The 13519-nt window shown below is 39.0% G+C and overlaps 3 protein-coding genes across 3 annotated transcripts; 1 reads left to right on the plus strand and 2 right to left on the minus strand.

Annotated features, from left to right (window-relative positions):
• Positions 1-2658: 2658 nt before the first annotated feature.
• On the plus strand, positions 2659-6463 carry LOC121794800 (serine/threonine-protein kinase PBL34-like). The gene is made up of 6 exons (XM_042193146.1): positions 2659-3414; positions 4328-4662; positions 4766-4901; positions 5166-5302; positions 5408-5531; positions 5665-6463. The coding sequence occupies exons 1-6, from the start codon at positions 3219-3221 to the stop codon at positions 6183-6185; spliced, it is 1449 nt and encodes a 482-aa protein (XP_042049080.1). The 5' UTR covers positions 2659-3218; the 3' UTR covers positions 6186-6463.
• A 929-nt stretch (positions 6464-7392) lies between these two features.
• Positions 7393-9474, minus strand: LOC121794801. Its single transcript, XM_042193147.1, has 7 exons — positions 9224-9474; positions 8920-9069; positions 8627-8842; positions 8379-8500; positions 8148-8311; positions 7846-8000; positions 7393-7658 (listed from the first exon to the last, which is right to left on the minus strand). Exons 1-7 carry the CDS (start codon positions 9416-9418, stop codon positions 7560-7562), a joined length of 1101 nt encoding a protein of 366 aa, XP_042049081.1. The 5' UTR covers positions 9419-9474; the 3' UTR covers positions 7393-7559.
• A 380-nt stretch (positions 9475-9854) lies between these two features.
• On the minus strand, positions 9855-12808 carry LOC121794802 (mitochondrial outer membrane protein porin of 36 kDa-like). The gene is made up of 6 exons (XM_042193148.1): positions 12639-12808; positions 12439-12506; positions 11834-11944; positions 11011-11097; positions 10688-10896; positions 9855-10384 (listed from the first exon to the last, which is right to left on the minus strand). The coding sequence occupies exons 1-6, from the start codon at positions 12691-12693 to the stop codon at positions 10078-10080; spliced, it is 837 nt and encodes a 278-aa protein (XP_042049082.1). The 5' UTR covers positions 12694-12808; the 3' UTR covers positions 9855-10077.
• Positions 12809-13519: the final 711 nt, after the last annotated feature.

Below are 13519 nucleotides of genomic sequence, written 5' to 3' on the forward strand. Positions count from 1 at the left end.
ATTGCCAGTGCATACAGTCGATGCTCCCGAGCATCCCAGGAAACCCATGCGCCCTCTCGTGCATCTGCATAAGACCCTGGCAATCAGTGGCTGTCGGCTTGCGCAAATATGTGTCGCCATAGGCCTTTACTACCCCCCGACAAAAGTACTTCAGACACTCGCGGCCTGTAGTCTCCCCACAGTGGAGGTACTCGTCAAAAAGGTCCGCCGTGGTGCTGTATGCCAACTGATAAATAGCAGTCGTGCACTTTTGCAATGGTGTAAGGCCGGGTTTCCCGATGCCGTCCTCCCGAAACGTGAAGTATTCTTCACGTGAAGACAATGTACGAACAATGCTGAGAAAAAGGTACCTCGACATTCGAAACCGGCGGCGGAACACAGTCGGGCCCCAACGTGGTTGATCGGCAAAATAGTCTTCAACCAGACGCCTGTGAGCTTCCTCGTGGTTGCGTCGGACATACGTCCTATGTCGAATAGGACGATGGACTTGCTCAGCCGCCGCTGCAGCCGCCGCCTTCTCGCGCTGCATTTGTGAATAGCATGCCGCCATGGCCTCTTCAACGGCTGCATCTAATGCTTCGTCAATCGAACGACCGGAATCAGACGAACTAGAACTATTGGTGTCTTCGCCGGGATTCATTTTCGTTGGATGTTGAGAGAGAATATGTTGAGAGATAGTCGATATGTGTCGTATGCACAATTGAATGAGAAACGAGATTTATATAAAAAAACGAAACCGCGTGCCATCGTCCGCGGCCTTCACAATGGGGCGGACGATGTCGCAGATGATGGCCATCGTCCGCGACCATCGTCCGCGACGTTCGCAATGGCGCGGACGATGGCCATCGTCCGCGGTTTAAGTCGCGCCCGAAGCGTAGGCCGCGACTATCGTCCGCGGCCTATGCCACACACCCACAGTGGGGGCGGACGATGAATGGCGCGGACGATGCGCGCCATCGGGCGTGCCATCGTCCGCCCATTGCGGATGGTCTAAAGCATCCGCAATGGGGCGTACGATAGGCCGTCCGAGGCATAAAAAGGATTAAAGAACCCGCAATGGCACGGACGATAGGCCGCCCGATGTCTCGGGCGCGCCATCGTCCGCCCACAGTGGGTGCGCGGATGATGCCCGATGCATCGTCCGCGCCCTATAGATATGTGGGCGACGCGGACGATGGCGCAGACGATGCAACGCGTTTTTTTTTTTTTAATTTCCAAAAATTTATTTATATAAATACCCCTACCCCACCTTCATTTGTAACATTTCCATTCACTTTTCCACACTCAAATTAGGATGCAATGTAGGATTTGCCGTTTTTAATTAATCGTGATATTTTTAATTATTTTGCATTGACATATTTAAAAATATTTAAATTAATTAACAACATAATAGTGAAACCTATAGGATGGCCTTTAGGGCGGCTTATAGGGCGCCCCACTGCAGGTGAAATGATAGAAGGATAAAATGTTGACGTAGCGGTACATAGAGCGGGCTTTAAGGTGTCTCTTAGGGCGGCCCAGTGCTAATGCTCTTAGCATCTGATCAATTATAAAATAAAAATGGGATGGCTATATACATTAATTTTATACTACTATACTGGTTTTGCCATTTCTGTTTCTACGTCGCCCGAATTGATGAGTTTTAAAAGAAGAGGAATGAGAATACTCACAATCACAAATCACAATATTATTTCTTTATAAGAAAGGTCCAAAACATGTATTTTTTGAGTGTTTTCCTATGCTACCGATCATCTTCTACACGTAAATTTTAAAATCTAATAAAGACAAAGAGAAAAAACTATAACGACCAGAATTGATTTATGCATAAAGGGTAGTGGAAGTTATCAATCCTTATTAGGAGCAAACATTGTACTGTAGTTAAGAAGGTTTATTCATATTTTGGACTACCAAATTTATCAGGCAAAATCAGTTTACTATCTTATTAATAGTATGATTCACATTATTTTTTAAGTAAGAAAGCCAAAAGTGTTATGTGTATCCTTATTCTAAACTACTCCTTTTGCTATAGTTCGAAATTAGTAAATATGAGTATCAATTAATTTGTTATATTGTGATTGCCTACAACATATCTTAGTCAATATGTATGAGATTTGGTAATAACATGGAAAAATACTGATAAAACTGTTAGGAATTAGTATATCATACTCCATACACACAGTAGAAACACCCTAAAACTGCCTTCTAATTTTCTCAAGCAATATTTATATATTTCTTGAGTATTGAACTGGTCACTCACAACATACTCCACCTTATGTTTTAGATCTCAATTCAATACTCCATTCATCCATGAAAAATACTACTTAGTTTCATTTTGTTATGTTGAGATGCTCATGAAAATAATCTCATTTCAATAATGGAAAATTTTGTTTTATTTTTTTTGTTTTCCTTTCTTATTTTATCTATTTTGTCTTTTATTTCTCTTACTTTATTAATTTTCATTAAAATTTGCATTGTCCATAAATGAAATTATTTTTCATAGAAAAAGATAATAGTAGTCTTGTAGAGAGGCATTTCTGGGGGGTGTCACATAGGTGTATATTAGTATAAGTATCATTTATATAATAAAATAATAATAACAAGAGTGATTGTTATTATCTGATTCCAGCTTTGCTTTCATTTATATATAAAAATAATAGTATACTAATAACAAGAGTGATCTTTATTATCTGATTCCAGCTTTGCTTGTTGCACAGTATCAAGGGGGAAAAGTTGTGTGTGTGAAGGTAAAGCAAGTGATCTGCAATCACTGAGTTCCTTCTACCCATCTCAGTGTGAATATCTGATACAATCTCCAATTGGGTCCGAGTTGTTTCATCAAAATTTTCAGGGTTTTAATTGGAAACTTTTTTTTGAGTGGGAAAATTATGTTTTGTCGTCTTTTGAGATGTTGAGCAGCTGATCTTTCTTAGCTTTCCTTTTCGTCTTCAAATTTTCTTGAATAAAAAGTCGGTCCTTGAAAGGAGGAAAGGTGCTGTTTGCGATTTGGGTTTCCTGGAAGTGTGGGAAAGGTTTCACCTTTTCATGTTTTGGTTAATTCTATGAGGCGGGTTTGATTTCTTTTAGATGGTTGTGTGGAGATTTGTTGTAAAATTAGTGGCTTGACTCGAAGGGCTTATTTAGGATATTTAACAGAAGAGGGTGGTTGAAAATTCTACTGCTTTCCTGGGGTTTTAATGATTTTTTGAGGTCTGCTGAAGATGGGACTTGGTAATGACGCTATAAAAGTGGATTCTTTGGATGTCAAGATATCGAAGGGGAGGAAGAAGAAAATAGTTGTTGATGATGATGGTGCAGTGAAGGAGACTGGATGCTGCATCAGTTTGAGGTTTATTGGCTGCTGTGCTGCTTCAAGATCTAAAGTAGATAGCTCTGTGAGTAGCATCAGCACTCAGGGTAATGTCCTCATTTGGATTTGAGTTTCAACTTTTGATTATTTTTCTTCTTCTGCTTATGTTATGTTTAGTATTGGTTTTAATTCTCAGTTTGGATTGATATGTGCTCCATTTTTACTTCTTCTTTTGATTAAATAAGTTGATTTTCTTTCCTTTTTCTTCTCCTCTTCTGTGATTATGTGTGGTGTGAGGTATTTTGCGGCTGTCAAATTTGTAAGTCAGCAGTTATGATTATCCTTCCTTATGAATATGATTTGGTGAGCTATATGATTGCTAATTGATGCAAATGGAAAAGGGCAGTGGCCTCTGATTTAGAAATCGAACAAGCATGTCAAAAAAGGATGGTTAAGGATATTCTTTTTACAGTTTTGATCTTCAAATCTTATAATTTTTGTGGAATGGAAGAGGGGTAGAAAAGGTGAAGCAATGGAGAAAGTGTTGTCTGTAAATTGGCTGAGAGATTGGAAGTGTTGGTGAGTGGACAGTGGAAGCCCCAGTTAATGAATCATTGGATATGAAACGGAAAATGATTTCATTAGCTTCGCCTCCCCAAGGAAATTTGTTTTAAGCGTGAAAGCATTTTCTTCTTGAAATGTTAAGTTTCCTGATGACACCCTGTCTTTTATACCGAGTCAAACTATAGAAGAGGTTTTGAAGCTTCACTGTATGTAATATTGATTGAACTCCTAGTTTTATGACCATCACTGATGCATTGTTTTAAGAGATACTCATGTTCTTAGTCAATGGTAATTTTTCATAACATCTGCAGAAAAAATTTATAGACAAATTGTGGTCGATTTAGCTCATTACCAAATCATGCTCCTATTACTACACTGGTAGATATCTTGAGGTTCCATATCATGGAAGTAGCTCATATACGTTCTTATCTGTTGTATTGTTTTGCATGTGCTCAGAAATTAAATCAACAAACGGTGCTAGCAGAGATCAACCAGTTGGTGCTGTTATACCATCCACCACCACAAGCAATGCTGAAAGCAGTTCTTCCAGCTCCAAACTCGAAGAGGAGCTTAAAGTCAATTCTCGGCTGCGGAAGTTCACATTCAACGACCTTAAGTTGGCGACGAGAAATTTCAGGCCAGAGTCGCTTCTTGGTGAAGGGGGATTTGGGTGTGTGTTCAAGGGGTGGATCGAAGAGAATGGTACAGCACCAGTCAAACCTGGGACAGGACTTACCGTTGCAGTAAAAACGCTGAATCACGACGGACTTCAGGGCCACAAAGAATGGATGGTTTGCTTCATACTTAATACTTTTCGCTTGAAGCCATATGCTGCTTTCTCTTTGTTGTATTACCTTGTGACTGGGTTGTTCTGACTTCGTATAAAATTGACAGGCTGAAGTGAATTTTCTGGGGGACCTTATTCATCTTAATTTGGTTAATTTAATCGGCTATTGCATCGAAGATGATCAGAGGCTGCTCGCTTATGAGTTCATGCCTAGAGGAAGCTTGGAGAACCACCTTTTCAGAAGTATGCACCTTCGTTTCTTTCAGTCTTGCATTATGAATTATTGAGATTCAAGTTTATAGCGAGTACTTATCAGTTTTATAGAGCAGCAAGCCTGTCTAGGACCAGGATTGAGGATATACCTTTCAAATCCTTTCTTCTCCTCCTATTTATTAAATTTATTTGTTAGAAAAGTGAGTACGAATTTACGACATTCTGAAAGTGAAGGCAGTGTTAGTTTCGCTTTTTTAGTTTTCTGTAGATTTTGAATACATTTTGGGATTGTAGGATCTCTGCCACTTCCTTGGCCCATTAGGATGAAAATAGCTCTAGGTGCTGCAAAGGGGCTTGCTTTTCTGCATGAGGAGGCGGAAAGGCCAGTCATATATCGTGATTTCAAGACTTCTAACATCCTCTTGGATGCTGTAAGTTCTCGACTTATTGTAAACACATCCTTCTAAAGTACAATTGGTCTGATTATGTATCGACTCTTTCAAAATTTACCTGACTTTAAAAGGATACTCTTGCAGGAATACAATGCCAAACTTTCTGATTTTGGACTCGCTAAAGATGCTCCAGATGAAGGCAAAACTCATGTTTCTACGCGTGTGATGGGAACGTATGGTTATGCAGCTCCGGAGTATGTCATGACAGGTAAATTCTGTGTCATTTCAATTCTGAATTTCGTCCGAGTCAACTTCTGTTTTGAGTTCCCCATTAAAGAAAAACATGGTTTCACTTTGGCGTCAAACATTTTATGGCTTTCCTTCTATTCCGGTTGTTGCAGGGCACCTGACATCAAAGAGCGATGTCTACAGCTTTGGTGTTGTTCTGCTCGAGATGCTGACAGGCAGAAGATCAATGGACAAGAACCGCCCCAATGGTGAGCATAACCTTGTGGAGTGGGCCAGGCCCCATCTGCTCGAGAGAAGGCGCTTCTACCGCCTGATAGATCCTCGTCTTGAAGGTCATTTTTCAATCAAAGGCGCCCAGAAAGCTGCCCAGTTGGCAGCACACTGCCTTAGCCGGGACCCAAAAGCCAGGCCTCTGATGAGTGAAGTTGTTGAAGCTTTGAAGCCTTTGCCGAACCTTAAGGACATGGCCACCACATCCTACTTCTTTCAGACGATGCAAGCTGACCGAAGCAGCCCCAACCCAAACAGCAAGAATGTGTTTCGGACGCAGGGGTCCTTCACCAAAAACGGGCAGCAGCAACCTAGAAGCGTCTCGATTCGAAAGGGGACACATGCCTCACCATATCATCAGAACTTAGCTCAGAATTCTCCAAAACCAAATGGTAAAGCATAGTATCACTTGGGTACTAAATTCTTCTTATCCGGTAGTCTACTCGACCTCTGAGCAACTTAAGTGATGGGAGCAACGCGATGCAGGGCCAGATATTAGGTTTGATAGGTTAATGGTTACGCGTTGGAATGCCTCCCCTCTTCCTCCGCCTACCCTCCCGTTGTAACATAGAATTGAGATTTTAACAGTGCATTTTGTTATGTAAGTATTCTTGAAGATGGGAACTTCTGAGTTCTGCTATTCCATCTTCCATTCTCATTGCTAAATGTTGGTGTTTCTTATGGCAGAATGTCACCAGAAATTAGTCTAGGTTGTGTTTGGTATATGGAATTGGAATTGGAATTGGAATTGGAATTGGAATTGAGTTGGAAGAAATTGAATTCTAATTCAATTCTAAATCTTATGTTTGGTAAAATGAAGGAATTGATATGAAATTGAATTTGAGGAATTTGTGTACACACGCTTTACACAAAATACACATACTATACATACCAAATACACACATTCCACATACTATACAATATACACACACTACACAAAAAAAAACACAAATTCCACACGCTACACAAAATACACACACTATACACAACATACACACACTACACACCACTTAAAAAAAGCACACTCCACACATTGCACACTACACACACTGCACACACTGTATTCACAAATTGAAATTTCAAATTTGGTTTAGTACGTATTTCAGTTTTTTTGTTTAGTTCAGTTTAGACATTTGGCAAATTTCAATTTTCAATTTGTTTTGGTTCCAATCGAAAAAAAATCTAAAAACTAAAAGAAAAAAAAAATCCAAAAATCGGAAGCTTAAAATGTGTGCAATGTGTGAAACGTGTACAATGTGTGTAGTGCATGTAGTGTGTGAAGTGAGAAGTGTGTGTTGTGGATATAGTGTGAAGTTATTTAATTTTATGACTACTTGGAATTCTAATTTTCTACTTTTAATATGGAATTCAAATCGTTGAATTGAAAGATTTAGAATTGCAATTCATTTCCAAATTCAAATATTTTTGTGGTACCAAACTTTGAATTTGAAATTGAAGGCTCCAGTTCCAATTCGATAGTACTACTATACATAGCGTAATTGTGTTCTCTTCATGAAATCAACGGTTTAGTGATTCTCAATTCCCAGTTCTCACTCCTTAAACACACATTTGAGATATAAAAAAAAAGTACGGCAACAATTTGCAGAGCATTCAGAAAAGATAAAAAGGTAATAACGAAGAAATGGATACAATCCAAAGTCACTGAATCCATCAACATCGACAAGGCAACTGCTTCAACACTGAAATTTAACAACCTTGCTTTCTGCAATGATTCAGACAGCATAGTGTTTCCTCGCACACGCTGTTGTCTCGTGCCTCACGCAGCCTTCCTGCTAAGCTGATCCTTAGATGTGCTCTCGAATATCTTATCCGCGTTCCCAACCTCAAAACCATCTCGTCTGTGGAACTCTTCAACCTGCGCAAGTAATGCAGAAAAATTAAATACATACAAACAAGCAAGATGGCAAAACTTCTAAAAACAAGATAGGCATGTTCACCACTGGAGGAAAATACTTGGGAATACTGTTGTCAATTCATACAAAAAAAAGAAAAAAAATCTAAGACTGAATCATATACAAGAGCAAAATATTAAGTTAGGAGACCTTGTCCTCGGCTACATTTTTGAACTGAGGAAGCACGAGGCGTTCAGCAAATTCAATATAACAGCGTGGTATTGATTCCGTGATTCCTTCAGAGAAGTGGAAAGAAGATGAATCTGCCACGGTTGAGCTTTGTAGCAAGAGACCATCAGGGCTCACTGGGATGACAAAACCAGCTTAGTAAATCATTTGAGAAATTCAATAATACATCATGGTATAACAAATGGAATCTGTGCTTGAAGTTATTCATATTGGAGATGTATTTGTAAGACTGTAACAATGTGACCAAGGTCCCAAATACTGACCCTTGAGAATGCCTCCTTCAGAGTTCAATCTGAAACCATTCTCCTCAATGAACTTATTAAGATTATCGATCTTTCGTAAATTTGATTTGAGGCGATGAGCAGAAACAGTGACATGATTCAACGCGTACCCATTGACAAGGGTCCATGCAGCATACTCACTTTCCCTGCAAAATTTGTAAGTCCTTGCACCATCATATCTATTTCAAAATGCGGAGTCTTTCTATCACATACCGGGCCAACTGTTGGAACTCGGAGAATGAGGGGGTTTCCCATGTCAAACATCCCAGTGCACTGGCCAAAGCAGAATGCATATATCCATTCCCAGACATTGCAGTGTATTTTCTGATGATTTTCTACATATGAAGAAACAAACAATTTGATACTAAATGAGCATTGATTTCATAAGCACATACATACTCTGCAACAACTAGTAGCATTTCAATAGAATGAACTTCAACAAAACCAAACTTGAAATTAACCTGAGCTTCTGAGGTCATTTGATCAACAAGAAGTTGTGATATAAATATCCGTGGCAACGGGCCATTAACGCCTGCGCCGGGACCAGCACGAACCTCAGAGGGAGGCGAAAACCAATAGGCTTTCAGCTTCTTAGCTGGGAAGCTCAACTCTTCCCTTTGCACATAACCAAAATCCATAAAGAATCTAGCTATGGAATCAATCCCATGATCATTCACCTAAAGATCAGCAACAATCAATCCATAAAAAACATGGTCTTTAGTAAAAATGAGAAAATTAAACACAAAAACTTCACCCCAAACGTCCGAAAAGCAAAATGATCATAACATATATGATCCTTTTCATATGAATGAACAAGCTCCAAGATCTTTTTAGCCGTCGGATTCCTGTTTAGATAAACATCCTCCATAGCTGACAGTGTATTCCTGAAAAAAGATTCCCCTCCCTGCAGATTTCAATCAAAGCTGAGGTTTCAAGTTCCACAAACACACACAAAATTAAGCTCAACTTTCCATATCAGAAAACAATAGTAATAATTTTGAAAACCATCTGTAAGAATAAGTGGGTACGGAATTTGAATGATAAGAATGAGGAAATACCAGAAAGGAAGAATCTTGTGGATGACCATGGTAATCGCTCGAAGCTGAGATGCTAGAAAAATGATTTGTTTTACTGCCATGGAAAATCATATTGATTGTGCGGAGGGGAAGAGAGGAGGAATATGAGAGAGATGGGGATGGCGAGAGAGAAACGCAAGATCGGAGAGGGAGAGGAGGAGGAGGAAATTTGAGCATTGTTGTCTGTGAGTGCAGAATTTGATATCATCATTCATCCCTTTATAAGTATTAATCCTTCTTTTCAGATACCTGGTGCCACGTCACAGGTCCCATTATATATATCTCTATGGCGTATTTAATTGCACCCTCCGTTCCTTTATAATTGAGTCATTTTTCCTAAACTAGTGCTCCCTCCGTTCCTTCATAGTTGAGTCATTTTTCCTAAACGAGTGCAAAAAAAAAACATAGCTTATCTTGGGATATAGGGAGTAGTATATTTGACCTTTTAGATATGCCTCTACACGATTTGGAATACATAAATCTCAATCTAGATGATTCGATAGCGTGTTGGCATATAGTTATCTGGTTTTAGAAAGCCGTCCTAATTATTCAACACGACATCAACTTTATCTCAACCACATCTTTATCCAATCACTTAAATATAGACTGGCGATTGAGCTAAAAATTCCGAGTCCAAATGTCACTCCAGCAAGAACTATTTTTACAACCCAAAACCAAACCGTATCCATACAAGCAAATTCAGGCATGTTTCGAGCTCAAAACTTGGTAGACAAAATGGGGCATCGAATCATATGATCATATTCTTCTACCTTATTGCTTGCTCGGTTTCTCAAAAAAAATGTGCATTGGCAGCCTTGTGTCCCGAGCTTCGAGGATCATGGTTTAAGAGCTATGGCCAGTCCAATCTTAGCGCTTTTCTCTATAGCCCTTGTGTCAACTTCACCCGAAATGGTGACGAGAGATTTGGGGCGCCACTCGTGCTGCATGAGAGCACTCGCTTTGCCATAGTTGTTCACTCGACCTTTCAAAGAGGTCAGGGGATCCAGTGCATGCTGTGTCCCAATAGTGAGTGTGTTCTCATTGGTCGTGAAGCTGTGAGTCAGCTCGGCCCCAACAGCTGTGTTGGTCAATGGACTCACTGTGTGGAAGTAGGAAGCTGTGATCGTTTCACCTTTGTCATTCCTGTGTATAAACCAAGAGCAAAAGACAACTACATTTAAACCAGGTTTGGCTTTGCTTTCTAGCAAACATGACATCCGGGATCCCGAGCTAGATATCTAACAGTAGGACTAAAATATGATGATAAAGATATACTCCTATTAGAGGCTTCAGCAGACAAAGATGCTGAGATTTCATTAATCCCAAATGGAAAATTTACGTTCTTTCATTTACTTTTCTTTCATTTTACTTTTTTTCAACTTAAAGTATACTTACAGAATCAACTTTTCTTTCATTTTACTTTTTTTCAACTTAAAGTATACTTACAGAATCAAGGACGCGACAAGGTCAGTCGTGGTATAACTGATTCCAGCATTGTATTTCACAAAGTTTCCAGAGGCTGTGTCGAACGAGACATCAGTCCCAAAAGTAGCGTTGTTACTCCCAGCAACACCAGAGAAGTTGACGATGGGTTTAGCAGTCAGTCCAAGGCTGGTGCTAATTCCAGCATACTCATGCAAATATTGAAGTTCCACCTGTCAACCCAACCATCAATGACATAAGATTCAATCACAGCAATAATACTTGACAATCGCAATTTAGATATGAAAACTGATTGATTATGTAATGTAGGAAAGAAATATAATTACCTTGCCTGACTTTTGGTCAGGAGCAATAAAGCGGAAAATAGCCTTCACTCCAGGAGCAGGCTCATCAACAGTGATCGTTGTGTATACCTAAATAGGCAGTTAATGTTTTATTAAAAGTAAAACATTAAATCTTTAAGTAAAAGGCTGTTTTATCAAACATATAACACACCATGAATTGGGATAAGTTCAACGGCAAAAGGACATCAAATCTTTAAGAATATTAAAACAGATAGAGCAAAGGATACAGTACAATAAGGAGACTATCTAGACAGATACATGATAATCAATATGATTCAGAAATCCACTGCCAGTGTCAGTTTGTTGGAGAGAATCCAAATCGGGTGGAGGGAACATCAAACTAACTTCAAGGGCAGACGTCTTGCAGATCAGGAACTAATATCAATTTCATTCAGATGCAAATTCAAGAAACATCAGTAAAAATAATACTCCTATATCAGATTAAAAAAAGGGTAAAGGGATAACAAAAAGAAGTAAATGTGATTCTCTGGACTGGAAGAAATCAAATTGTTTGTTTCACGTAGCTGAAGTATCAATAAGAGTAAAATTCCATTTTCTGAAGTTATCGCAAAATTCTTTTTTTCCCAAACAATGAAATGCCCCGAATTTTGCATTGCATCGAGTTGAAGTAAAGAGCAATTGAGGATATCTTTGCTCTTAGTTAACCGTGGTCATCGTTCAGCCTATTGCTACTGATACTTGGACAACTCATTTCAGTACATTTTTCCATGACAAATACAAGCATGTTAAGTTTGTATATTACACAACAGTTGTATATATAGTGGAGGTTAATTAGATTACTAACATTGGAGTGGGTATCCACTTTCACGTCAGTTGTGATGTTCTTGTTCTTCAGCTGGGTGTTAACGTCAGCCAAAAACAGGTCGCCTTTCTTTGTCCCAGATGAAGTAATGGCCTGTAGAGCAATAACCATATTAACAACACAGCTAAAACAAATCAAATATGAAACGACCAACTTATTATGTGATGAAAACCATTAATACAGGAATGTGCGCAAAGCAGACTACAACTACAGTGCTATCCGCGCATCACTATTCGGTATGTGAATCAATACTTTAATCAAAACACGAATTTCCACATTATCCTTTTATACATTACTGAATCGATAGAACTACACAGGCACCATCTAAACTCCCAAGACAGGTTAATCACAAAACATTCCTCAATGGAAATGCACTGCAAATATAATTGCATAAATCCATTCCAATTTAGAAGAAAATGTGGAGAAACCCTAAATAGCAGATACAGGGCAAATTAAGTTTTCATTCCTTCCAATTTGTACACAGAAATTCAAACAGCCCAACCTTAACCGTTGATTCTCTTGCACACAGCACAACACATAAAAATGCATGAGTGATTCAATACAGGAAATGAAGTAGAAACACTAACCACGCCATTAGCAGTGTAAGTAGTAAGAGTAAACTTCTGGTCGCCCTGATAATCCTTGTAAAGAAGATCTAAAACACACCAAAAACATTAAAAAAAAACATTTTGAGATAATAATGACAAGCTCAAAAAAATCAGAAGAAATGCAGAAATTAGCTGAGCAAATAGAAACACAAAATCCGTAAAGAGAAAACATCACTCGCCTCTGGCTTTCTTGCCAATATCAGTGTAAAGGCCGGGACCCTTGACAAAAACCATATTCTGTTCTCCTTGGATAGTCGGAAGAGTTTGGAAGGGAGAGAAAGGAAGAATTTCTAGAGAGAGGGGAAACGGTGGTGTCCGAATATGCTTCGTTGGCTTAATGCATATCGTGTATCGATATGTTGCTGGAAAATGTTTATTTAATTATTTTGACCCTCATTTACTGCTCTCAATTATCTAGACCGTCAATATCTGTTTGGGTCAATTTTTGGCCGTGGATCTTTGATTAAATAAATGATGAAGTAGGAGTTGGTAAGCTTACCTCATCCATATAAATATGGAGTATACAAATATTTCAAATGGATGCATAAAAATATTTCAATGGATGCATTTTTTAGAGATCTCCATGGTAATAGGTCAGCCATAGGCTAGCCACAAACTCCTCCTATTACATTATCAGCACTAAAAACTCTTCATGTCACATCATCAGGACAAGCAACTGAACAAGCAATAGGCTAGCCACAATAAATAAAATTATAAAAAATAAATAATTAACAATCACACAAAATACGGAATTAAATTTACGACACAGATACGGGAAAATTCAATAATAATATTTAAATTAAAAAAATACATTAATTAAAAAAATTTCATTAATTAAAAAAATCTAACGACGTGCAGCCCTCCGCTGATGTGCAGCTATGTGATCCCGATCAATCACTGCTCGTCGGTGGACAACGGGTGGAGGTCGAGGTAGCTCCGGCTGCAAGGCCCTTTGTTTCAACCGGTTTATCTCGCGGGACGTATAGGCCTCCAACTCTTCGTTCATTTTTCGTCCGTACTCCTCAACATCACCACCACTACTACCACCGCATTACTCATT

The sequence above is a fragment of the Salvia splendens genome, chromosome 3 (assembly GCF_004379255.2).
Source record: "Salvia splendens isolate huo1 chromosome 3, SspV2, whole genome shotgun sequence".
Classification (NCBI taxonomy): Eukaryota; Viridiplantae; Streptophyta; class Magnoliopsida; order Lamiales; family Lamiaceae; genus Salvia; species Salvia splendens.